The 24,467-nt window shown below is 40.5% G+C and overlaps 1 protein-coding gene across 1 annotated transcript; it reads right to left on the reverse strand.

Annotated features, from left to right (window-relative positions):
- Positions 1–1,473: 1,473 nt before the first annotated feature.
- Positions 1,474–22,885, reverse strand: smg5 (SMG5 nonsense mediated mRNA decay factor). The gene is made up of 22 exons (XM_020640414.3): positions 22,466–22,885; positions 20,607–20,705; positions 18,752–18,875; positions 17,681–17,837; positions 15,690–15,779; positions 15,208–15,297; positions 13,864–13,942; positions 13,645–13,770; positions 12,850–12,918; positions 12,296–12,522; positions 11,274–11,411; positions 9,956–10,867; positions 9,185–9,354; positions 9,026–9,101; positions 7,610–7,785; positions 5,901–6,059; positions 5,617–5,676; positions 5,159–5,318; positions 4,096–4,186; positions 3,884–3,958; positions 3,646–3,784; positions 1,474–2,910 (listed from the first exon to the last, which is right to left on the reverse strand). The coding sequence occupies exons 1-22, from the start codon at positions 22,528–22,530 to the stop codon at positions 2,827–2,829; spliced, it is 3,366 nt and encodes a 1,121-aa protein (XP_020496070.1). The 5' UTR covers positions 22,531–22,885; the 3' UTR covers positions 1,474–2,826.
- Between the last annotated feature and the right edge of the window lie 1,582 nt (positions 22,886–24,467).

A 24,467-nucleotide genomic window follows, 5' to 3' on the forward strand; every position in this document is an offset into this window, starting at 1 on the left:
AATCAATAAAGACACAAACCGCAAAGTAAACATCGATAACTACACAAGTGATCACACTCTCACACAAACAAAAAATACAGTAACTATTTATATGCTTTGGAGAACAGATAGGTCTGGAGTTTCGCTTTAAAAATAGAGACTGTTCTGACCTCAGTTCAGCAGGGAGTTTGTTCCAGAGAGAAGGACCACAGTAACTAAAGCCAGCCTCTCTGGACTTTGATTGAATTCTGGGTACAGCTAAAAGACCTTCAACCTGATGACCTGAGGGGCCAGGTCGGGTTGTAGTCTGTGAGCAGGTCAGAAGTGTACTCAGGAGCTGAACCTTGGAGAGCTTTATGGACTAATAAAATGATTTTTAAAAGTGAGGAGCCAATGGAGTGTTTTGAGGACCACAGTGATGTGTTCAAATTTTCTAGTAAGAGGCAGGACTCTGGCTTCTGAACTTGGAATAAGTTGAAGTGGTCCCACAGGTTGTTTGGATAGCCCGGCTTCAGAGGCGCTGCTTGCCAACAGGCAAGGCAGGCAACTGCTCTGGACCTCAGGCAAGTAGGGGGGCGGACTCAAACCACAGCAGGGGCTCAAAGTGTGCACATTTTAGCAATGACGGTCAGAGTCAGCACTCCCTCTCCATGCCCTGCTAAACATCACATGCATAAAGTTTGTCAATGAAATTGAAGGAAAATAAAGATGAGTTATCTGTGTGGGAGTGAAAAGAAGACAGACGAGAAAGCAACAAGACACTGGCAGACATAATGGTGATGAACGCTGGCTGGAGGGGCCCGCAACCAATTTTTGCTTAGTGCCCTGACAGACTCTAGAGTCACCACTGCCCGGCTTCCAGAGCAGTGCAGTGATCTAACCTGGTTGATATGAATGCACGGAATAATTTCTTGATAATGACAACTAAAGGTGTATTTTCATCTCGCATTAACCTCCGGAAATACTCTTTATGATTCACCTGTAATGAATCATCTGTATCACCCTGGTTGCTGTTCTTGATCTAGTGTCTTGTGAGTATCTTTATGTGCAGGGAGCCATTTTTTTAAAAACAGGAAATAGGATGTTATGGATGTGTTGTGTAAAGCCCCTGTGAGGAACTCTCATTTTGTGATCATATTCATTGTTAAGACAAATGGGATAGAGGGAGATGGGATGATATGCAGGAAATATTTCTCCTTTGTGTTCCTGTTGTCCACACTTCCTTGCTGCTGAGGTGGAGGTCGGAGCAGATCGTGTATCAATGAGGACGGTGGTGGTCGTGGGGATGACAGTCCGATGGTGGAGGCTGGGGGTCAGGGACGTCGGGTGGTAGTAGGGCCATATCACCTCGCCCCTGCTCCTGGGCTTTGGATGACTTCACCTTTTTAAGTTTTAATTTTGTTCTGTTTAAGCAGCACAACATAGAGGCATCCTTTTTTTTTTTTCACATTGGCGGACACAAAGAATGACAACAGTTCATGGAGAAAGTAGTGATCATCTTATACGAGTTTCTTTTTATTGTTCAATGCATGGCCACACACATATACTGGTTTTCTTTTGCACTGTGCATGATGGGACAGTCACTATGGAGATGAAGTGTAGATGGGATACATTTTAGGAGTTTACAGGGGTCCAAACACAACCCACATTCCTCTGGGAGAGTCAGCCTGCCCCCCTGCCCCCCTCCCCCCTCTCTTCTGAGCCTCACCAATCACTAGCTACAACATGAGGCTAATCAGCTGCTACCTCCCTCCTCCATCTAACACGACACGTTAAATAAATTCTGGATTACATGTTTTGTAACTTTCAGAACTGAAAGACTTGTTTACTTGTTTAGTGGATAAAGACACAACAACAACCCTTTCCCTTAAACATTCCTGCATATTTCATTCAGTTTCAGCTTACAGAAAGCAAAATAAACATTTGGGTACAAAAATAAAATTCAAATTAAAACCTTTAACAGGGAAACACCTGTTGAGTGTTTTATCTTTTTTTCTCTTCTCATACAGAGATAGCACAATACTTAAGTCACTGGTCACAAAAAGTACACCGCAAATAGAGAAAACCAAATGAAATAAAAAAATTTAAAAAGCCACAGAGGAAAGAAACCGGTCCGGGAGAGGAGTACATTTGTCCTCCTCAAACCTTCCTGGAGGTTTACGAGCTGCTGTGAGACGCCTGCTGTGATTTGTAAGGCGGGAAGTCTCGGGTGTCAGGTGAACAGAGACTGTTTTCTCTGTCTCTAAGTTGTCGTCATACACCCTCGACCTTTTGACACGCAGCCCTATGTGACCCGACATTCTTAACTCTGTTTCTCAAATACAGACTGAAGGGAGAGGGGAGGAGGGAACAGAAACCACAGCTCTAAATATCTATATGGATTCTTCTGAGCATGAATGTGTTTATGTCGGTGTGCTGTTTCTCTCTCGACACATAGGTACTCGTTTGCTAACATATACAGTGTATTCCTGGTTAGGTAGTGAACCAGGGGCACTTAAAACTTGTGTGGAGCCTTCCCCCACCGTTTTCCTCACTCCGACCACTAGAGGTCACTCTATATGTTTAGAATTGGGAGTGGGAGGTGGGGACATCTGCTGTTTCTTATAGCGCCGTTTCCCGCCCGTGTTTCTCTTTTCCTTTTTTTTTTTCACTCCACTGTTATATCTTTTTCCACCCCTCTAAGCTTTTAACTCCTTCCTCCGATTCAGCTTTCTTTTGAGTTGTTTTTTTTATGCCTTTGGAGATGTAGATACACACAGAGCAAAAGAGTGGGAGAGAGAAAGAGGGAGCGAGTGTTGTGATCGATCAGCTGTTTGCAGCGCCGACTGCTGCCCCCTCTTTGACCCTTCAGCCGATCTCCTTCCACTGCCGGTAGAACGCCACGATGTTCTTCAGCTCCATGCCTGCCGAGCCCACCGCCTGGATCGTCGTCTGACAGGACAGAGAAGAAACATGAGACTCAAATAAATAAAGAACAAGGATTTTAAAAATCTGTCTTCAATTTATACCCTGTGCTTCTACATATACATATTTTTTTAGATTAGAGATCCTGTAGGAAGATGCAGAATCTATATCTCGGTGACTTAATTTGTGTGTCTCAAGGTTTCTGGTTTCCATTTGTAGATTGAGTAGTATTCCGCAGTTTTAAAGGGCTTCATCTGTCAAGAGGTAAACAGTTTATGCGGAGAGCAAAATGGAAGGGGAACACTTTTAGCTGAAACGCAATCCCAGAGCAAGTCGCCTCTCACTTTAGGACGAGTTAGCTTTTAAATCATGTCTATATGCAGCAAACAATCTACTTTTAGGAATTGTTTCTCATACAAACCTCTTTTCATGTTTCCAGTCATAAATTACTTTCATACTCTTCATAGCGGGAGATTTTCCCAATCTGACGGAACAGCAGGGGTCTCATATGACGTAAAAAAATGGATTCTTGTAGTAATATTAACCATGACAAAATGTGTGTTTGTTAAAGAGCAGTGGGAAACATAAACCAGTGAAGACGACGACGACGTAGTAAACATAGAAAAGAACCTGAAATTAATTCTTTTTTAAAACTTGTTAGCTAAATATCAACCTCCTGATTGTTTGTTATTGTTTTATAATCTAACAAATCAAAGTGATGGTTTGTTCTTTGTTGACAGTAAATAGGATGCAGGTTCTGACCTTCATGGCTGCAGACTGAGTGCAAAGCTCTTCCACTTGATGGCCGGTGAGAATGGTCACCATGCCGGCTGTGTCTTCATCTCCGTTGCTTTGGGAGACGGTCAGCTGACGGCAACTGTCCACCATCTTGTATAAATGCCTAAAACATTTTGTAAGCGGAAAAAACAGAAGTCAGACTAATTGAATCATTTAGACAGGAAACAAACAGATCTTATTGTAGAAGGGGAAGAAATCTTACCAGGCTTCGATGTCTTGACGCTTCAGTTTATCTCGTTCAAAACTTCGACCTGATTCCTTCTGGCAGCGTATGTACCTACAGGAGGATGTAAGAAAGTCAACGTTTAGTTTGATGGAAGAGAAGTTAGTTTTGTGTTGAAAATGTCAAATAAGACATGGACACTACTTCCTTTTCTAAAAAGAAAGCAAAGAACAGTTCATACAAACACCCACCTGTTGCCTTTACGGAATTCAGACTCCAGGAAGCGAATGCCGTCCCTCGCACCAGCGTTTTCCTTTTTCAACCGGTCAAGTCCATCGATCACTACAACACAGTAAGTCCACATTAATACCCGAGAAAACGTTCACGTCGGGGGTACAGACTGACTCAGATTGACTAAACCTGAATCAGAGTTCAACTGAAGTTCGACGTATGATTGTGTAATAGTCGTGGTGGAATGTCCGCTCTCACTGTACGACCTGATTGTCGGGTAAACCTGAGCGCTCACACTGTACGAGTCAAATCTGGATGAAGCATTCACAAGTTTCAATGGAAACTGATGGAGGTTTTTTTTTTTTTTCCAGATGTCTCATATGCACGGCGGCTACAAACATCCTAAGAAACACTCACACACACAAGAGAGGGGTGGGGGGGGGGGACAGATGAAACAGGCATGCCTCCTGTTGCCATGGTGATTTTAGATGATTTCTGTCAGTTTAAGCAGGTGAAGAAATCAGGGGGGCAAAGTCCCGGAGCCTGGGAATCGGCTCATGGTTCTGCTTTCACTGTGTGAATGAGTGTAGCCGGACGACCAAAATATCAAACATGCCAGAAAATCATCCGACCGGTCGGAAGCAGCTGATCAGGCTGTTATCGACCGTTGTACCGCAGTGTGCACTGCACAACTGATGCCAGGCGATTGGGCTGAAATTTGGACCCACTTCAAAATGAGTAGTACGACCCAAACATCGGGTCTAAATCGTCCTGAAATCACACAGTGGACGCCCGACTTTAGTGAAGAGAGAATATTGAGGCTAAAAGGAAGTTTGTCTTTAAAGGAAGCACACATCTAGTTCCATGTTTAAAGAAGCATAAACTGGTTTGTGAGTAGTCTATTAAATGACTTATTGTAAAAAAAACAAAACAAAACAAAAAAAAAACAACTGCCTATTACAAGTCCAATATTCCAAGGTAAAGTGTTTCCAAGGTAAACTGCTTAAATACAACCGAGGCTGAAAACAACAAATAGTGATGTTTTTTATTTTCTTGTTAAAAAGATGAAGGCTTTGCACTGACCCGTCCGTGGGATGATGATGATGAAGCAGCCGCTGCCCGCCAGTTGTCTGATGAGGTTCAGATGCTGACAGAGAGCAGCTGTGTCTGGCACCAGGTAGGGAGACATGGACGACTGGGCCTTGGGCTGCTGAAGGCTGCCCTCTAGCTGCGACACCTCCAACTGCAAGGAACAAACCGGAAAATAGAGACACAAGAAAATGATGTGAGGGTTAAAACAAAGTCACAGAAATAAAATAATACCTCTGTTTTTTATTTTTGACAGAACCACAATCTGATGATTTTAGTAAGCTTTCATCCATACTGGTTCATTTTAATGTCGCCTAAACATAGAATCTATTCTTCTCTACCAAACATCCATCATTTCTAACTATTTCCATAAACAAACTTGGAAACATTTTCTCTCTCTTTAAGAAAAGGAGCTGTCTGAGCTCAATATGGGAATAAATCATATTCTTAACCTGTAGTCGGAGCTGGGCCATATCCCTCATTAAGCGATTTCGTCGAGCCTCTTCTTCGGCCTGGACAGAAGATGAAGATGAGGACAAAAAAAAAAAAAAAACATCATCAGAAGAGATCACATGATCAAAAACCTTTGGTTGCACATCATTAGATAAATATTCTTCCCTTCTGCACATTTCAATAAGTCAGCAGTTACACAACCACACACAGTCTTAACGAGACTTCACTGGATCCAGACCCCCCCTGGTGGTTTTCGTCCGGTCATTGTTCAGATGTCACTCACCATTCGGAACTGGGCCTTGGCCTGCTGCACCAGATTGTCCTGTTCAGACTGGCTGATGCTGGTGAAGATGCCCGCCTCCGGGTTGAAGTGCAGCACGTTGCCCTGGAGATTTGTAAGGAAATGGCCAAAGCTGCGGATGCAACACACTCGCACCACACACTGAAGGAGAGATGAGGAAGAAAATCATGTTAATGCTTTCATATTTGTGTGTGAGTACGTTTTTAGCTCCAACAAGTAGCCAAGGGAAAATAAATCTGAACATGTCTTAGTGTCTAAAACTGTCTGTTAAAGTTGAGTTGAGCTAAAAACAGGAGGAGGTTTAAAGCTGCTTTAAATGATTTTTCTATATGAAAAAAGCCAATGACTTAAAGTAAGGTGAAATGAAACATATGGATGATCCTGAGAGCTATCAATCGATTCAGCAGTTTTCATCTCTTAAAAAATAAATAAATGTTTAAGCCTCTTTAAAGTTATTGTTTTGATTTTACATCTCAAGCTTTGTTGTTTTGTTTCTATACGCTTGCTGCTTTATTCAGTTGAGTCAAATCCTATCAGTGAAAAAGCTTTGATAAACCTACTGCATGCTGCCTGCCCAAAAAACACAAAAAATGAACAAGTTGGGGATTAGAAGAATCTTAATCCTTAAAAAGGTCAGAATAATGACAAAAATAATACTCTGGTTGTTACTCTTTAGCCGCTTATTAACTACAACAACTTTATATTTGTTATATTGTTTGGCCTCGGGCCTGTGGAGGACAGCTGAAGAGAGACAGAAAATATTATCTATTCTATAATATAGGAGAGTCTGGGGTGACTTGCAACAAGGGCCGAAGTTGGATCCCGAACCCATTTCTGCTGCGACGAGGACTTTTAGCCTCTGAACATGGGGCGTGAAACATAACCACTGGGCTATTGACGCCCCAGGAAAACAACTATCTAAGATATGTTAACTTTCAACATAATGTTTCAAACGTAACGTTTAATGAAAGAGAAAGAGAGACCCTCCCTTAACCCCGCCCCCAATGACACACTGAGTAGTTCATATTATCACACTGCAGATGGTGAAGTATTTTTTGATTAGTGAGCAAAAGAAAAAAACATAAATCTTAGAGAAGAGTTGGTTTCATTATGATCAACTCATCTGGAATGAGTTTATTTGATTCATCCAATAATTGCTGAGTTGAAGTTAAAAACAGGATGGATACAGACAGATCTGCAGGTGGTGTCAAGCTGCAGAAACATGTTTTAAACCTGCCGGTTCTTTACAATGGTCAAGAACGGTAATCACAATTCACACACAGGTGGTTGCATCAAATAGCTTGCTATATCAGAGGAAAAGCCTGACATCTTTAGTTCACTTTCACATAAACAAACGTGAAAGTGAAGAAACAGCTGGCAGTTTGTTTTCTGTTGATCCAATAATCTTTCCAAAAACTCATCATCATTATCACCACAGTCTAAGTGTTTCAGGCTTGTTTCATTAAATCTGCTTTAAGGCCTTTATAATCTTGGCACTAGTCGACTTCCAGGATGGTGAGGATAAACAAACTGTTATCTTTGCTAACTTGTTCAAAATTGTTGTGGTTCTGCGAAAGTTTGCCTATCAGAGTTTTCAATTGTTTTTGTCTTACCAACACTGAAAAGCTATTAAGCTGTATCTTGCCTGTTTGTTGTGAATATGTGTGTGAGTTGTAGGTGTGTGTGTGTACCTCCTGTAAGGGGCTGAGCGAGGGGTTGCGTCGGCTGAAATCGAGGCGGCGATGAGCTACGCTGAGAGCAGGCAGGTGTCGCAGAGCCAAATCCTCGGGCAGCAGAAGACTTTGGACCAAACCGGGATGCTCACATTCATTAATGAGCTCTGTCACTTCTGTGTTTAGACCGAGCTCTGCAGAACAGAAACAGATAAATACTGAACCGGCAGTAGACGAAGCCGTAACCGTGTAAAGAAATCACACGGAGACAAATATCCAGGGAGAAAGCGGAGCATCAACACTGTTTGTGAAAGAGGACATATTATACCCCTTTTCCACCTTTTCAAACAGTCCCCTGTGGTCTAAATGAAACATCTGTGCTGTGCTTTGGTCAAAATATAACATGAATCAAGCACCAGAGGAGGTTTGTGACCCTGACTAAACCAGCTCTCTCTGAACACTCCGTTTTGGTGTGTGTGTCTCTTTAAATACAATGAGCCCCCCCCTGAGTTTTCCCAGTAGACAATACTACTCTGTAGAGAGAATAAAAATAGCAGACCTGCTCAAAAGTTTGCTCTAGTCTGGGGGTGGAGATACGAGGGGAGGGGAGGGGATTTTTTTTTTTTTAAGAGAATCCCACTGTGACATCACAAGGAGAGCACATTTGAAAGGGAGCATTTTTCTCTGTGTTGTTAGACTTTATGCAGACCACAAACAAAGGACTGGATGGATTTATTTCATATTATGTGGGCCGGTAGTTACTCAGGTTCTTAATATGTCTCCATTAAATGAAAGTGCAGGGACAAAATCAGAGCATGGAGCTGTGAACAGAATTCAGATATAAAAGATAAGATTACATCAAACATGAGAGAACTAATGACAAAAAATACATGTTGGCAAATATACTTAAAGGCATTACTTTAACATAACTACTCCATATTTCTTTCAGATGCTGTTTTGCAAAAGCTGGTAAATAAAAACTAGATTTTGCACCAAGGAGTCGCATTATGGATTGATGTCCCACTTTGAGTCTGGATGCTGAACATGAAGTTCTAACCAGCAGGTTGTTGAGTCCAGCTGGGCATAAAGACTGGAAATGGAGAGAAACAGCTAATCTGGCTCTGTGTCCCAGATTTAAAAATTCCGCCAATCAGTATTAAAAGTTCAGAACGGGGCTGGGTGATGTATCGAGTTTTTAAGATCTATCAATATATTTTCAGACAAGAAATAAGGTTCAATAAAAGGTAAAGTAAAAATGACACTCAGAGAATTTGAGACTAGTTCTCCTTTATATTAATGGTTTAGTTCTGTCTCCACATCAGGCATTCTTGGACCCAATGGGGATAAAAAACGAGACACTGCTGCGCCGTCCTGTGACGACTGAGCGATACTCGGGTATAAATATCTCTGCACTGCAGTCTATCAGAAACTCACCAGCCTCGAGCATCTTGCTGCCATCTGGAAGCAGGTTGAGCAGCACGGACAGTCGGTTCCACAAGCTTTGAGAGCTCTGCAGGGAGAGAACAGTTTGGTTACTAAAGACCTCTAAATGTTAATGTAACAAAGACTTATGCAGGACTATGTTCGCCTCACCTGTGCACACATGAGGATAATGTCGGTGTTTGTCCTAAGCCAGTCAATAAAGACCTTCACCACCTGGATCAAGCCCTGATTGGTCAGGATCTCCAGCTTCTCTAAGAGGGTTTTCTCACTGTGGACTGACGGAGTACTGTGTTGGCTGCCTTCAGAATCAGAGTCCAGGTCTAGAGGAGGAGAAAAATAAAAGAAGGCAAGACACGATTGATTTTAACAAAGTAACACTGACTTCTTTACAAATCCAATTTAAAAGAAATGGTTGAACAAGAAAACCTCCCGAAGAAGTGACCTGAAATAAACAGTTTATATTTTTTTGCTTTCCATAAAATCTTAATCCTATCATTTCTAATTTTATACATTCTAAATATCGTTTCAATAAATATAATTGATGCTAGCCTTTCAGATTCAGCCCGGCTCTCATGGCTCGTAGGGAGTCAAACCTCTCAAAACTTCAGGTTTAGATTTCCTTTGAAGGAAATGTAAGCTTGTGTTGTCCCAATGTATACATTTAGCCATGAGCTTGGAGAGTCTTAAACACTGACAAAAGACACATTCCCACCCCAACTAAATGCTTGTATGAAACAAAATCGATATCTCCGTACTCTGTTGCTTTTGTCCACATGTGAAAATATGAAATTTTAATTAAACTGAAAATAAACTTTTCTGCCTGAGTGTCAACTTCCAAAGACTAGTTCTTAAAAACTTTCCATCATCGTAAACCGTGGAAGAGGGACACAACAAAAGGTTGACTGGATGCGACATAGTTACCGTTTTCATTTGTTCCATTGGCGGTTCCAGGGTTCTTATCGCAGGATGGATCCTCAGGTGGAGGAGGTGTCTCTTGGGAGGGGGGAGCAGACGAGTCAATAGGGGTGGGAACGCCAGAGGGAGACGTAGCTTGAGGCTTCAGGAGCATGTTGCTGAAGGTCGGCGCCAGTCTGAAACAACGCTTGGCCTGGAAGAGCTGGGAGGACATGGCCTGCAGGTTGCTGCTGATGCTAGAGTCTCCAGGCAGGAGGGGCCCGTTAGTGGTCGGAGGCGTATCGCCGTCTCTGTCCCCTCCTTCTTCCTTGGGTTGCTCTTCGTCTTCCTCTTCCTCCTGGTGCTCCTTTGTCTGATTCTCTGTGTTGTCTGAGTTTTCGGCGTCCTCCATGTCTTCCAGATCGGATCGAGACTCCTGGCTGTTCATGTCTGAGTCGGTCTCTACATCAAACGCCGTGCCTCCTTCCTCCTCTTCCTCTGATCCACTCCCCCAGCTGCCCTCCTCAGCCAGGGGGTCTCTTTTAGTCCCCTTCCTGATGGTTGGAGGATTGGGGGGTGTTCCAGCCATGTTGCCACCTGTTGAATCAGTGTGGCCCCTCCTCTCTTCATCCTCGTCTTCATCTTCTTCGCTCTCAAAGCCTTCGCTCAGGTCGCTTTCGTCATCTCCTCGGGTGTCCTTGCGGGCACAGCGGCGCCGGCGGAGTCTAGAGAGGCGGGTGTACTTCTTCTTCTGTCTCTGCTTGTCCTCTTCAGTCTTTCGCTGTTCTTCCACACTGCTTTGCTTTTTGGCACCGACTCTTTCACAGCCATCTTCGTCCTTCTCATCCTCATCTTCTTGCTCCAGGGAGCCGTTCTGCAGAGGCTTCTCTTCAGATCGATCTGCTGATGGAGCCGCCGAATCCATCGTCTCCAAGTCATCTAGACAAGAGAGGAACATTTTAATTAGATTTATTCTTTCATTAAAGCTGCTTTAAAACTGCATATATCACATTACAACATCATTTTGTTTCTGACAGGTCGTTAATGAAAGAGCTTATCAATAAATATTCAAAACTCTAAATTGTTATTGACTTGTCAATTCATCAAAAAGCTTCATAGACCGTCCTTTAAACCACAAAGAGCCTTTTCAACTTTAATCTTAGAGGATGTTGCTGATGAGGATAAACTGAGGTTGCTGCATTGATCCATGTGTCAGTGACCGGCTGAGAAATTTCCTCTTTTGTGCTGACTTATCAGGAATTTCTCTTTTAAGTGTTGAACTAACTTGCAGTAAGCATTTCTTTCCCTCTCTTCTCATACAGAGATGGGGGGTGTCCTCTCTCACCTGCAGCGTCTGTGTGAAGTGGCGGCACCTGGCTCTCCGCTTCCTCCAGTTCAGCCTGCAGCCGGATGTTGACATGGTTCACCAGATGGGAGAACAACGCCAGAGTGAAAGCGATGGATGCACTGTACTGCTTTGATCCTGAAAACACAATTACAACAGTTAGTTAGAAGACCAAAGAAATCGTTAAAAAAAATGTGTAATGTGTGCAAAAGTTTCTTAATCAAAATCATTCACCCATAGCACTTCATGAGATGATCCTGATAAACTCATAAATGGGTCAGTGTGAGCTTGTTGCACAAATATTTGTATCAACCTTGAGGTCAATATTTGAAAAGACTGGAAAGTACAGAAATGCAAAAGATTTGTTATATCGCTCTGATCACACAACATTTCAGTCTAACCGACTTTCATCAGGTAGGTCTGTTAGAAGTGTTGTACGATCTAATAAATATGTCAGCATAGAGCGAGCCAGTGTGCGGGAGCCTTTCTCAGTTCCTTTAAGTTTTACCCTCCTCTGACGCACCTGTCATACATTCAGGTGTATAGAGATTTAAAAAAATAAAATAAACTGAGAAATGTCATTCCACGTACATTTCCTGTTTGATTCTTTAAACGATAACTTCAAGGGAACCTCAACGACAATGATCATCTCTTAAATACTGACATTGCTCTGGTTAGTCTAGAATAACGTTTAAATAAACATGTTTGTATTCGGAGTATTATTCTCAAATGCTATATTTGTTTTGAAAGAAAATAAGGAACTTCCAGCAGATCGAGAGTTACGACATAAACTTAACAATTGCCAAAAAAAGAGAACTTGCAACAGATAGAAAAGTAAATGAAAATAGCTGAAGTGAACGGTAAACATGAGGGGAAATGTTTGATGTGGCAGGGTGCGTATTACTTTTGACTTGTCATAGAAGCTGTTTGGGAGCTTGAGGCCATTTAAGGACAGAATGTAATTGTCTTTATATCCTGTACAGCAACAATCAAAATATAGTTGAGATCAAACAAACACTGACCTCCCCTCTTCAGGCTGTGCACCACCATCAGACATGTCACCACCATTTTGAAGACGAGTGTGTCGGGCAACACCGGACAGGCGCTGTCGGTGTGCTGCGGCTCCTCCTCCTCCTCGCTGGGAGGGTGGTGAGCAGCACCGTGCGTGGGCGGCGGCAGGTAGAACAGCACCAGGTTGAAATCCTCCAGCACCGACTGGCAGAGTGACGTCAGCTCCGTCTCCATTAAACTACGAGCAGACAAACATAGGAGGGAAAAATCAAAGGGTAGCACGCTATTGGTACAAGCAAGGTATCAGGGTTTGCTTATTTCTACAGTCTCCATTATTACAAACAGGAAACACTTTGCCAGTAATTTCGGTTCTATCTGCTGTATTCAAACTTCACATCATTAATTATTTGATTAAGATATCACTAGTGCAGGTAAGAGGCCCAAAACCAAACATGCCAATAAAAAGTCAAAGATTAAGATACAGTAAAGCCAAAGGTTTATTTCAAACAGTAGAAGAGCATGCTTGATTTCTAGCCGGGAGATGAGTGACTGTTTGAGCACTTACCTGTTCTTGGGTTGCAGCAGGCTCTGAAGGTACATGAAGCTCACCAGGAGACGCTTAATGTCTTTTGATCTGCAGAGAAAAGTCATGGTTAAATGACTGATGATGATAAATTAATTGTGCAAATATACCATCAAACATTACTGGCATGAATGCATCTTAACATGCAAACCCAATCAGAACTTCTAAATCTGATCATAATGGATAAGAAGCATGATCAATACCAGCACCAAAAACCCAGATGTGTTTCTGTTTCTACACAACACTTATTTATTTGTGTCCATAGTAGTCTTGTACTCCTTCTGATTTTTGGTACTTTTGTTGCTGCAACTTTCTAATTTCCCCCACAGGGATCATCCGTTATCTAAAACCGTCTGCAGACAGATGCTGCTTCATCCCACCACTTCTAAGAGTTCCTTTGTGATTCCAACGGAGGGCAAGCTAGTTGGTAATTGTGTGATTAAAGATAAGATTATAGTTTAAAATTACCCTGGGAAGGCCAGCACAAAGAAGGCAACTTATTGTGTTTAGATTAACCAGGCAGCAAGCAAGGAAAAGAAAGAACAACAATTATTATCCCACTGCTGTCCAGAGAGGGTTCATATCCTAACGAGGCCTCAGAGGAACTTGTGGAGAGCATGTTGGTATGAGAGAATGAATTTAAACTGCTTCTGCCTAAAATCTAAGGTCATACACTGTAAGGACTCGTACCGGGACTGATCTGGATTACCCTGGAATCCAATTTATCATCATGTGTGTCCTGTCCAAGGTGTACAGACTCCCCTAAACCTTCCTCACCTTTGTCGCGATGGAGACAACTTCTTCATTTCCTGCTTCTTCACTTGATGGTACATCTTAGCAGCTTTGTCAAACAGGCGCTTCAGGTTGCCGTAGGCCCCTTCAAAGGGGGCTTCTGATTGAATGCTGGAACAGATGAAATATCTGTTTAGACTCTGCACTTATTAACCAGTGGTTCAATACTTAAAACTCAAACAGGTTTGTGTATGAACTCCTCACCAGCGTAGGTAGTAGTAGGTTGCTTCAACGTTGTAGAACTTGCTCCCTGCCAGTGTGCCCAGTTGGTTAAAAGGCATTCCTGTAGAGACATTGATGAAGATATTTGTGAACAACAGGTACATTTTTAATTTTAATACAGCTTAACCATGACAGGGGCTGTGTCCGAAATCTCTCCCTATTCCCCATACAGTGCACTAAAATATATATATATATATATATATATATAGTGAATAGACCATGTTGTAGTGCTTTCCACATTCTGAGTGAAGGATCATATCTTATTAAGTCCACTCATTGTATCCCACAATGCATTGTGAAAAGTAGTGTACTACTGATGGTCACTATCCAATATATACCATCATGCATTGCAGTTCAAAGATTTTTATGAGCGGAGAGAGGCGTTCGACTCGACTGCTCCCAGACGAACGACCAGCGTGAAAACAGAAAGACAATATTCATATTTAGAGTAATGTAACTGAATCTAATCTATGATCTGTTCAGATAAAGAGTAAAAGATCATCAGCGTTAGTAACGGTAGTTTGTCCTAATGTTGATCACAGACACGAGACCAGAGTCTGTAAACACAAATAAACTAGTTTTGGTATGTTTAATTATTTATTCAAAATTCAGCATATTTAATGAATGTATTTGTTTGAACTGTTTTTTGAAAATAAACTCAGTATGATAAAGGTTATCACTGAAATTCATGCAGTTATTTACAGTTATTATTAATCCTCGGCCGGAGTTAAACTGCACGTTTGAGCTGCGTGATTACAATGACGTCACAGTCAGCAGCAGACGAGTGGGCAAGTAGTGTCCGAAGTATTCTTTAATTATGCCAAACAGTGCACCATATATGGTAGTCCACTACATATAACTTACTTTATAATGAGTAGGGAGGAGGGAATGAGCGTGGCACAGCCTGAGATTAATCACTGGATGTTTTCTGCTCAATTTAGATTTAGTTTTTTGTACTGCTACAAGCCAAGACTTGAGACCACAAAAGAGCTTCAGCAGAGGAGATGTGATGCTCACTTTTTAAAACAACTTTCAGCTTCAGTTCACTTTTCACCTTCCACCTATGAGCATATTTAAAGCTCTTAAATAACCCATTATACTTCAATTGTTTCATCTGAATAAAGACTAAATGTTGGGATGTGTTTAAAACATGCACATCTATTTTCATATGTAATGAAGCATAAATTAGCCTAAAGGGAACCTATTTTCTTAAACAGTAGTTCCTTGGACTTTAAGTTCTGGGGCATCCTGCTGTTCTTGGAAGGAAATACAAGCCAGTGAACAACAAAGGTCTGAATCATGAGATCTTAAATTACAGGCACTTACCGACATGTGGCATGACGGACAGGGCCTGGTGGTAAAACCTTTCTGCCAGCTGCTCAGCCTCCACGCCAGCAAGTTCATTCTGATAACGGGCTGAAAAGTGAACAATCATGAAGTAACTCATTCATGTTCACAACAAGATACAGCTACTTTGCTTTTATAAATAAATGAGTATATCTACAACGACAGATACGTCATAATCCTTTACATAAAAGTCAAAAACAAAAGTATGAAATAAATCTTTTCAATTGTCAGTTTTAAATACAAACAGAGAACTGTGCAGAAATATTTAATCTGCTTCTGTATAAAGACGTAAAAACAATGCAAATCCTATCATCTGATTATCAAATAAGTCTTCACCAAGCAAACAGCCTCATGCCAATTACATTCTGGATTTAAGCCAACATTTCCCACGCTGCATTTCTTACACATGCCATCTCTCACTTGTGCGAGCAACTTTGCATATTCTATAATCATGTTATTACCTAGATCTCCGAGGTAGACCAGACAGCGATGACAGGCCATCTGTGCCCACTCCATCTCCTTGGGGGTGGCTGACACTGGTTTCTTCCGGCCTGAGGGAAACAATTACACAATGCTCTTCTCATTTCAAGTATTTATCTTGTGCACTTCACCCAAAAAAAAAAAAAAAAATGTCTCAGAAATGTGTAACAAGAGAACAAGCTTGAAATCAAGCAAAAGTAGAGTCCAAATGTCAGAACCTTCACTCAGATTGTTTGAAACACTGGTTCTCCGTCCCTGAGGTGTTAGTGTCTAAAAGGTTTTATGTTTCAGCAGGCAAAGAAGAATTTTTTTACTGGTTATATCCCTCTATAAGATACATTTTCATTCCCCGCAGAAAGATGGGATCCTTCACCCCATTTTCTCCCTACGTATAAACCCCAGTGGAGGGTCATCTGAATCTCTACATTTAATCTGTGCAGCATGTTCAATACAATGCCGACAGATAAAACCACGCATCTAAAGTTTGTCAGAGGTACAGGATGAATCAGGGATGTTATTGGAGTCACAAAACAAATGTATGAACTTGTCATCGAGCAATCATTCCATTAAACACAGGCCTTATGTTAGGCATCATCATCACACATTTTAGTCTGTATTAGAGGGGGAATCATCGGAGGCCCCACGATATATTATTACGATACTTGAGTCACAATTCACAATATTGCCATTGAAACATTTTGCGATAAACTGAGAGTTGGTATACAGTATATTGTGATACAACTTTCTTCATTGCATATTATGTCCACAAAATTAAACTAAATCAAGAGCTGCTTCTGATCTCAGTCTATTCATCTCACTTCTGTCTTTTTATTTCTACACAATGGGAGTCTAACCACAGACTGACCAACACTGTGATCAAAGTAAAACCCTGTTACAGGCTGCATGCACCTCTCAATCTGAACTGTTCGTGTTTCAGTCTAATCGAACTTCAATGGACACAAAGATGTATCAACAACTGAACACTGCGGGAATTTTTAACAATGCAACTTGTTCAAAATGAATAGTGCAACCCCTTCAGCACTTAAAAATTAAAAAGCACATTTGCTGTTAATATAATAAAAATATAGATACTTTGGGGCCCCTGAATAGTATCGCCACACAAAATACAGCGATATGCTGTATCGATCCCCCCCACCTCTAGTATATATGCTCCGAATTGTCCTTATTTCACTTAACAGCTGATTACCCATCTTTCAAAAAGTGATTTTAGGTATATCCATGATGATTCACATGTTATAATCCAGAATTTCGTATTTATCTAGATGATTCCCATTTCTCTTAAAAAACAGGCTGCAGAGGTCATAAAAAAAAAACCTTTCAGGGTGACCCTGCACCTGTCCGTGTGTCCTCGCTGACAATAGCTTTACTTGGCAGTTCTCAACCCATTTGTCTGCTTTGCATCATGCATGGTAACAATGACATCTGATCCCTACTGAATTCAGAAAATGGACACTTGTGCACCTGCTGTGATCACACGATTCAAGTGTCAGGAGAGTGTACGAATAATACCTGCAGCAAATGAGGTCTGTGGGTCTGTGCAGTGCAGTCTTGAATCAACAAGTTTCAAAACACTCATAATACCTTATATAACAGGATTTACACCCATTTCACAAGAAATGCTTTCGAAGGATACAGAAGCCATGGTCAGCGGATTAAGGTTAATTTCACCCTTGAATAGAGTGTATTAAAAACAGGACAATACAACAGCATTGAGAAATTATTAGTTTGATTATCACACCAAGGCTTTTTTCTGTGTGACCTTTAAAATGTCTTCAGTGAAAAATGCCCATGACTGATCAAGATTTTTAAGAGAAATGATCATCTGAGCAGACAGCTGGTGTGCATGTCACAGATACCTCTGACAAACACTCAGCAGGCGTTAAATTCTTTGGAGATTAGATATTGTTTCTGTATCTTTGTCCGTGAGTTTTTTTTTTTTTGTTTGGCTTACCAATCAGTGGGTCTGTGACGTGGGTCCAGTCGATGCAGTCCTGCAGCTCCAGCTGGTAGTGTGACTGGATGTAGAGCAGCAGGTGCTGGTAGAAACCAACTCCGGCAATCAGGTGCGTGCGGTAGGCACACTCCAGAGCGCTGCGACTGTGGATGTGCTACCATGGAGGAAAGAGTCAGAAAAAAAAAGAGAGAGGAGGGAAATCATTACAGGTGTACTCCAAAAGAAACAGGACCTACATCACAAACAAGAGTTCTATTATAGAAAAAGTTATAATTACAGTTAATAAGGTAAATATTAAGGTGCTGCATGAACACGGATTCAGGCAGTAAGTAGACATCAGACCAGAACAAGAAGCTTGTTTTAATCATCCAGAGATTCTTTTGGACTTTCAAAAGTTTGTTTTGGTCTCTGTCTAAGCAATGTGAATACAGATTTTAGGTTTACAGTGAGACTCGAAAACTAACCAATTTAAAGGAAAGGGATACACTGTTATAAGAACAGCAGACAAAATAAGAAAAAATATATTTGAAGCTAAACTCGTCATTGAAAATACTGATTGGTCTTCCTGTCCTTACATCACACACATGATTCTGTTAACAATGGTGGAACAGAAATAAACATACCTACATGACAATTTAGCACAAAAAGCAAAAACTGTAAATGCAAAACAGTGGGTGAGAAGTAAAACCCCAGTTGCTCATTTTATGCATTAAATGCAAAGAATCAGTGAAATGCTCAATGAAGCGACTTCTTGACTTACCAGTAAATACTTAAAAAAATTGGCCAGGTAAACTTGAATCATTTAAAGCAACATTTGATGGTCTTCCCTTGTTGGTCCAATAGCTGTAGTGACATTTTCATGGGTTTGATTTCCACTGGGACCACCCATGCATAACATGTGCACACTTTTGGAACTCAATGAGTTACGCTACGAGCCAGTGATCACAAAATACTAAATGTCATTGTAGAGTTGACCTTTGTTAAGGCCATAATGTCAAGCCTGCTAACAGCAGACAAAGTGCTTGCCAACAGGTTTTTTTCCCCCACAGTTGTAGCAGGGTAAGTTACCTTCTTGTTGGTCTTGATAACCTGGATGACCTCATAGTAAACCTTCCTCCAGAGCAGCTCCTCAGCCTTACGGCCGTAGTCAACAGGGTGGAGAAACATCAGTTTCACACAGAGCTCCCTCAGCCTGAAAACACAGAAAGCAAAACAGACAAACGTGCATGAATTAAGGAAAAGTTGTTGGATAACCAGTTTGACAAGTGAACCAATGAGTCAACCTAGTTTAGCATGAACAAGTGGCAGGTGAACACAAAAATACACATCATTGATGCAATCACAAAAAGTGTAAAATAACCACAATTCAATGGCCTTAAGTTGCAACTCTACAACAACTGAAGATTCTTGTAGTATGGGACAAAGACAAATCCTTTTTTGCATCAGTGATAACAGTTTTTCTGTCATTCTGTGACTCATAGGGGCTGTGTGAAATGTTTCAGTAGTCAGAGATGTTCACTGGAGTATTGTGAAATCTCAGTCCCCACTTTGTGTATGCAGCCAAAGGCAAGATTATGTTAATACTGATAGTCAAGTACACAACATATTCTGTCCTCTTTGAGCAGATTCACTGCTTGCCTCTTCCATTCTTCACAGCGTAAGAGGATAATATAATACTTAACGATAACATGATGCTAATTTTGAGGTGCTAAATGATCACATTTGCATTTAATTAAAATATATGACTTCAGCTCCTACATATACCAGGCCTTCTTGAGAGAACTTTTTATTCGGGAAAGCATCTAAATACCGGAGCTACAAAACCAAAATATATATTATATATAACAAAACATCAGTATTTCCCCACTGTAAGAAGCTGGAAACTGCACAGGTTTGACATATTCGGTTAAACAAGATCAAATGAAAGATTCTTCAGACTAATATTCTTACTGATTAAACTACAACGTGTTCTATACGAGGCCCTGACAACAACAAAGGGCTATGTAGACAATTTTTAAGAACACATGTTGGCTGACAGTCACTGAGCTGGATGAGATACAATCTCCTCCTGTCTGTCATACAGTCAAGTCTCTTTCTAACATTTGCATCCAACTTCCTCTTTCTTTTTCGGAGCTTTCGGTTCATTATATCCAGTTTGAAAATAGCAAACGCACTCATATTCACAGGCTGTAAGACTGAGAAAGTTACTTAAGCCCTTTTCACATTTGCACCCTGATAATCGCTACATTTCAGGAGGACTGCTACTGAAATTCTCCTGACATTGTTCACGTATGCACCTCACAGTGGGAGACTATCCCTGAAAGACAGGGGTAGGGGGGGTCTGCTTAGGTAAGACATAACGCAAACAAAGCGATGCAGAAGTAGCAGACAAAGCATTAGAGTCGATGCTATAATGGGAATATCTGCCTTTATGGCAATGCTATGCATACTCCAGCAGAATTACAATGTCAACAAAAGAGCGGATAAGAACATACTGGGGAACATAAAATATAATGAAGATGATTTATAGCGGTCACATGCATACAGTCTATACACAGTACAGTGATCACATGATGTAAATATCACCACCCTCTCCCAGCATAGTATCCTGCTGCTTTCTCACATTAGCTCACTCAGACTTTATGTGGAAAAAATGCTAGAAGGCTGGTGAGGAGAAACTCCAGATAAAGTCATTTGAGTTCTCCTGCAAATTAGGTTTTTACAAGTGAGAAAAATCCTATCAGTTTAATCATTTTTATCTTGCAAAGAACCCAATTTCTTCTAGATGTATGCCAAGTGTAAACCAGATTTAGACAGACATCAAAGAGTAGATAGCATGTCTGTCAAGAGATACTGTGAGGTGCAGTCAAAGTTACACTCCTGTCTTCTTTCACACACAAACTGCTGATGTAAGTGGACCTACTTGTTGCGAAGGCTGATATTCTCTGGCTTGAAGACCTCTCTGTAGGATGATTTGGTGCCGATGATGACATCCAGCTTGTGCACAGACTCCACTACAGCCCTGGGTACCGTTTGGCAAAAGCAAGGATTAGAATAATGACAATTTGAAAACTGTGCGCTAAAAAGAAACTTCAAAAAAACGATCTACAATTACTTCATCTTCTCAAATTTGAAAGTAAGTCAATTCAGCATGTTTAGAAGATATCCCTTATTATACAACACCTTTTCCAGCTACCAGACTTAGTCCATACTGGGACTGGAGCCGGCAACACTCCAGTTCCCAACCCAAGTCCCCACAGACTGAGCTTCTAAAATTTCACTCTATCAAAAATGGTTTGAACGCATGGACATGATGCCCAAGGTTTCCATCCACTACTTCAAATGTATGCATGCTCAGAGAGAAAGCATCGCTTGTTTGCAAAAGAAAATAAAGTATGGCAATAGAGTCAGACTTCCTGTGATGTGTTTATTATGTATTTATTATCATATGTGGTGGATTGCACAGCACTAATTTGCTGTTTTCGTTTGTTGCAATTCATTTTACATTGTATGATCACCCTTTGAGTATGCTTTGTATTAATTGACCAAAAAAATAACAAGTGACATACGGTACTTATGAATTCAACTCGTTCACGACTGTGACATCACTATCTGTTTCATTTCTCTGTAAAACAAGCGGTTATAGAATATAATAGAATTACTTTATTGATCCCAAACTGGGTAATTGTGGCGTTACAGCAGCAGGTTATCCAACACATAATGAGTAAAAAAACACAATGTTAGCAAATCTAAACATAATATAATATTAAATACAAAGTAAATAAGTACTAAAATTATCAAAACTAAGAATGTGAATATATACAACCAGGATTTAACTAAGCATTACTAGTCTTAAATAGGAAGATTAAATATGGAAGATTAAATGTAAATGTGCAAAAACAGAGTCATAAATGTTAGTGATTTTAAATATGAAAGACTAAATGTAAATGTGCAAAAACAGAGTCATAAATGTTAGTGATTTTAAATATGGAAGATTAAATGTAAATGTGCAAAAACAGTCATAAATGATAGTGAATTAAATATGGAAGATTAAATGTAAATGTGCAAAAACAGTCATAAATGATAGTGAATTAAATATGGAAGATTAAATGTAAATGTGCAAAAACAGAGTCATAAATGTTAGTAAATTAAATATGGAAGATTAAATGTAAATGTGCAAAAACAGTCATAAATGATAGTAAATGAAATATGGAAGATTAAATATAAATGTGCAAAAACAGAGTCATAAATGGTAGTAAATGAAATATGGAAGATTAAATGTAAATGTGCAAAAACAGTCATAAATGATAGTAAATGAAATATGGAAGATTAAATATAAATGTGCAAAAACAGAGTCATAAATGATAGTGAATTAAATATGGAAGATTAAATGTAAATGTGCAAAAACAGAGTCATAAATGTTAGTAAATTAAATATGGAAGATTAAATGTAAATGTGCAAAAACAGTCATAAATGATAGTAAATGAAATATGGAAGATTAAATGTAAATATTATAGATATTGTAAGAAACACAGCTAGTTAAATCATCATTTGATAAGATATAACAACCCACACTCGGGTATGTTTTAGCCGATATAACAGTGACTTTAATGTGGAGATTGTGGGTTTCTTTCATGTGGAGAGTGTGTGTTTCTCCTGGTCGTGACAGGTCACTGAGTTGAAGGTAGCTCTACTCTTCCTGTTAGCGCACACTGATTGGCTAGCACTACAACGTTCGATTAGCCCGTTGGCTAGCAACGCGAAACGGCCTCGCCAACTTACCTGTAAAGCCTCTTTATGAGCAGGACTTTCGCCTCTGGCTCGCTGTCCTGCCCTGGTCCGCTCATATTAGCTACAGGACCGGGTTTTTTTTGGTCACCGTTTCCTTCAGCCGTCCCGACACACAGTTGTCAGGGCTACTCGGGGTTTGTTCCCCCGGCAGTGACAACCGTGTTGATAGCCAGCTAGCGCTAGCTCTGTTAGTTTTCCTCCCTCTCCCTCCGAGTCTCTTTCGTTTCTCGTGTCCTTTGGCTGTACCCCCTCTACCCATCCGTTCTGAAAATCGGATTAGAGGGGGGGCCGGTGATTTGTGCTATTCCTGGTCAGCTATAACGCTCTAATATGCTTCTTGTGTTGTTCCCTGTTCCAGCCATTGCTAGGAAGGCGGCCATTATTCCTATCAGGCAGTGACCGCCTGGATATCGCGAGAATACAGAACGTACTCACACGCTTTAATCAGGGGTTGCCAGGTAGTTATACAGATCCCCCTAAATCAGTTGTTCCCAAACTTTTTTCGATTCCTGAACCCCCCATTTGACGTCACAAAAAAACTCTGGCGACCCCATACCAGACTCCAAAAGACATACAGCTTTTTGTTCAACTTAATTTGTTTTCAATCATGTTATAGTTTGTTTTACTGTGTTGCAAATAAACATTCATTTTAGACTACATTTAGGCTTTTTCGTGTATACTCTTGTGGACACAGGAAGAAAGGCAGGGGTGTTCACATTTCTCCACATTGGATGCTGTGTCCGAAATCACTCCCTATCCACTATATAGTGCCCTGCATTAAACTCACTATATAGTGAATAGGGAGTAGGGAATGAGTGAGTGATTTCGGACACAGCCAGAGACTCTTTTAGTTTCTTGTTTTGGCATTGGCTATCGCCCAGAGTAGCCTGTGTTGAATATATTTTAATGTGCAATGTATTTTTTATTGATCAATAAAAGAAACATTTCAGGCAAACCATTTGAATTTCATGCAAACCCACATGGGGTCGTGACCCCAAGGTTGGGAAAGCTCTGCCCTAAGTACGCTGAAGCCTTCTGGCAAGAACAATTAAACTCATATGGACTTATTGATTTATTATTATGAACAATGAGAAGAATGATTTTTCGCTGAACATTATTCTCATTCTTGGAAAATGTAATATGCACAAACCCAGGTACATGAAGGTAAACCCCAAGTTCTAGTTGTTAATGAGTTTCTGTCCCACATAAAGCCCTTAAACGAAAGGAAGCTTTTCAGTATGATAGAAGAATACAGATTACAAGAAAAACTCCAACTCTTCAACTAATTTATTTAATTTCATTATTATTTTTATTATTTTTTTTGTCCTTTTACCCTTACTCTTTTCCATATGCACATTTGCCTTTCTATATGTACTTTGGAAGATGTCAGTGCCTTCCATCATTTCCATGTCTTACTTTTCATTCTTCCTTACAAAGGACATGGGGTTAATGTGAAGAAATTGTGATGGCAGAATGATGTTTGCTCTATGAAGCGTGTGCCCTCAAGGTACATCAGAAAGCAAATTATAGTCATTGTAATTCCTTCTGTTGACCAATAGAGGTCGATAAAGATAACAGATTTTTTACACCCCTTTAAATGCATTAACAGTGATAGAAAAAAAAGGAAATGTCATGTTTCCTCCCTAACATGTACTGACTCATCTATGTGGACATTGGTACCATGGTGGATGTTGTAAGTTTTATTTTAGTGCTGATTCATTAATGGTGAAGTTGGTTGCAATTGTGTATGGGTGATGATGTCTTCTAGGAAGTAAATGTCATATTCTCTGCATTTTTGGCACGTCATTACATTGCTGCAGATGAAAATGTAAATTTAATTGGTACTCTTTTATTGTGACAAGATGTTCTGAGTTTAATCCGGCAGAATATTTACATGGATGTAATGAATGCCTGGGTGTAGAGCATGCTGAGGTTGTTTCCCTCAGCTCTGTTTATTCTCACACACACACTTCCTGATTCCTCTGCTGCTCCT

Source organism: Labrus bergylta, chromosome 8 (genome assembly GCF_963930695.1).
Source record: "Labrus bergylta chromosome 8, fLabBer1.1, whole genome shotgun sequence".
Classification (NCBI taxonomy): domain Eukaryota; kingdom Metazoa; phylum Chordata; class Actinopteri; order Labriformes; family Labridae; genus Labrus; species Labrus bergylta.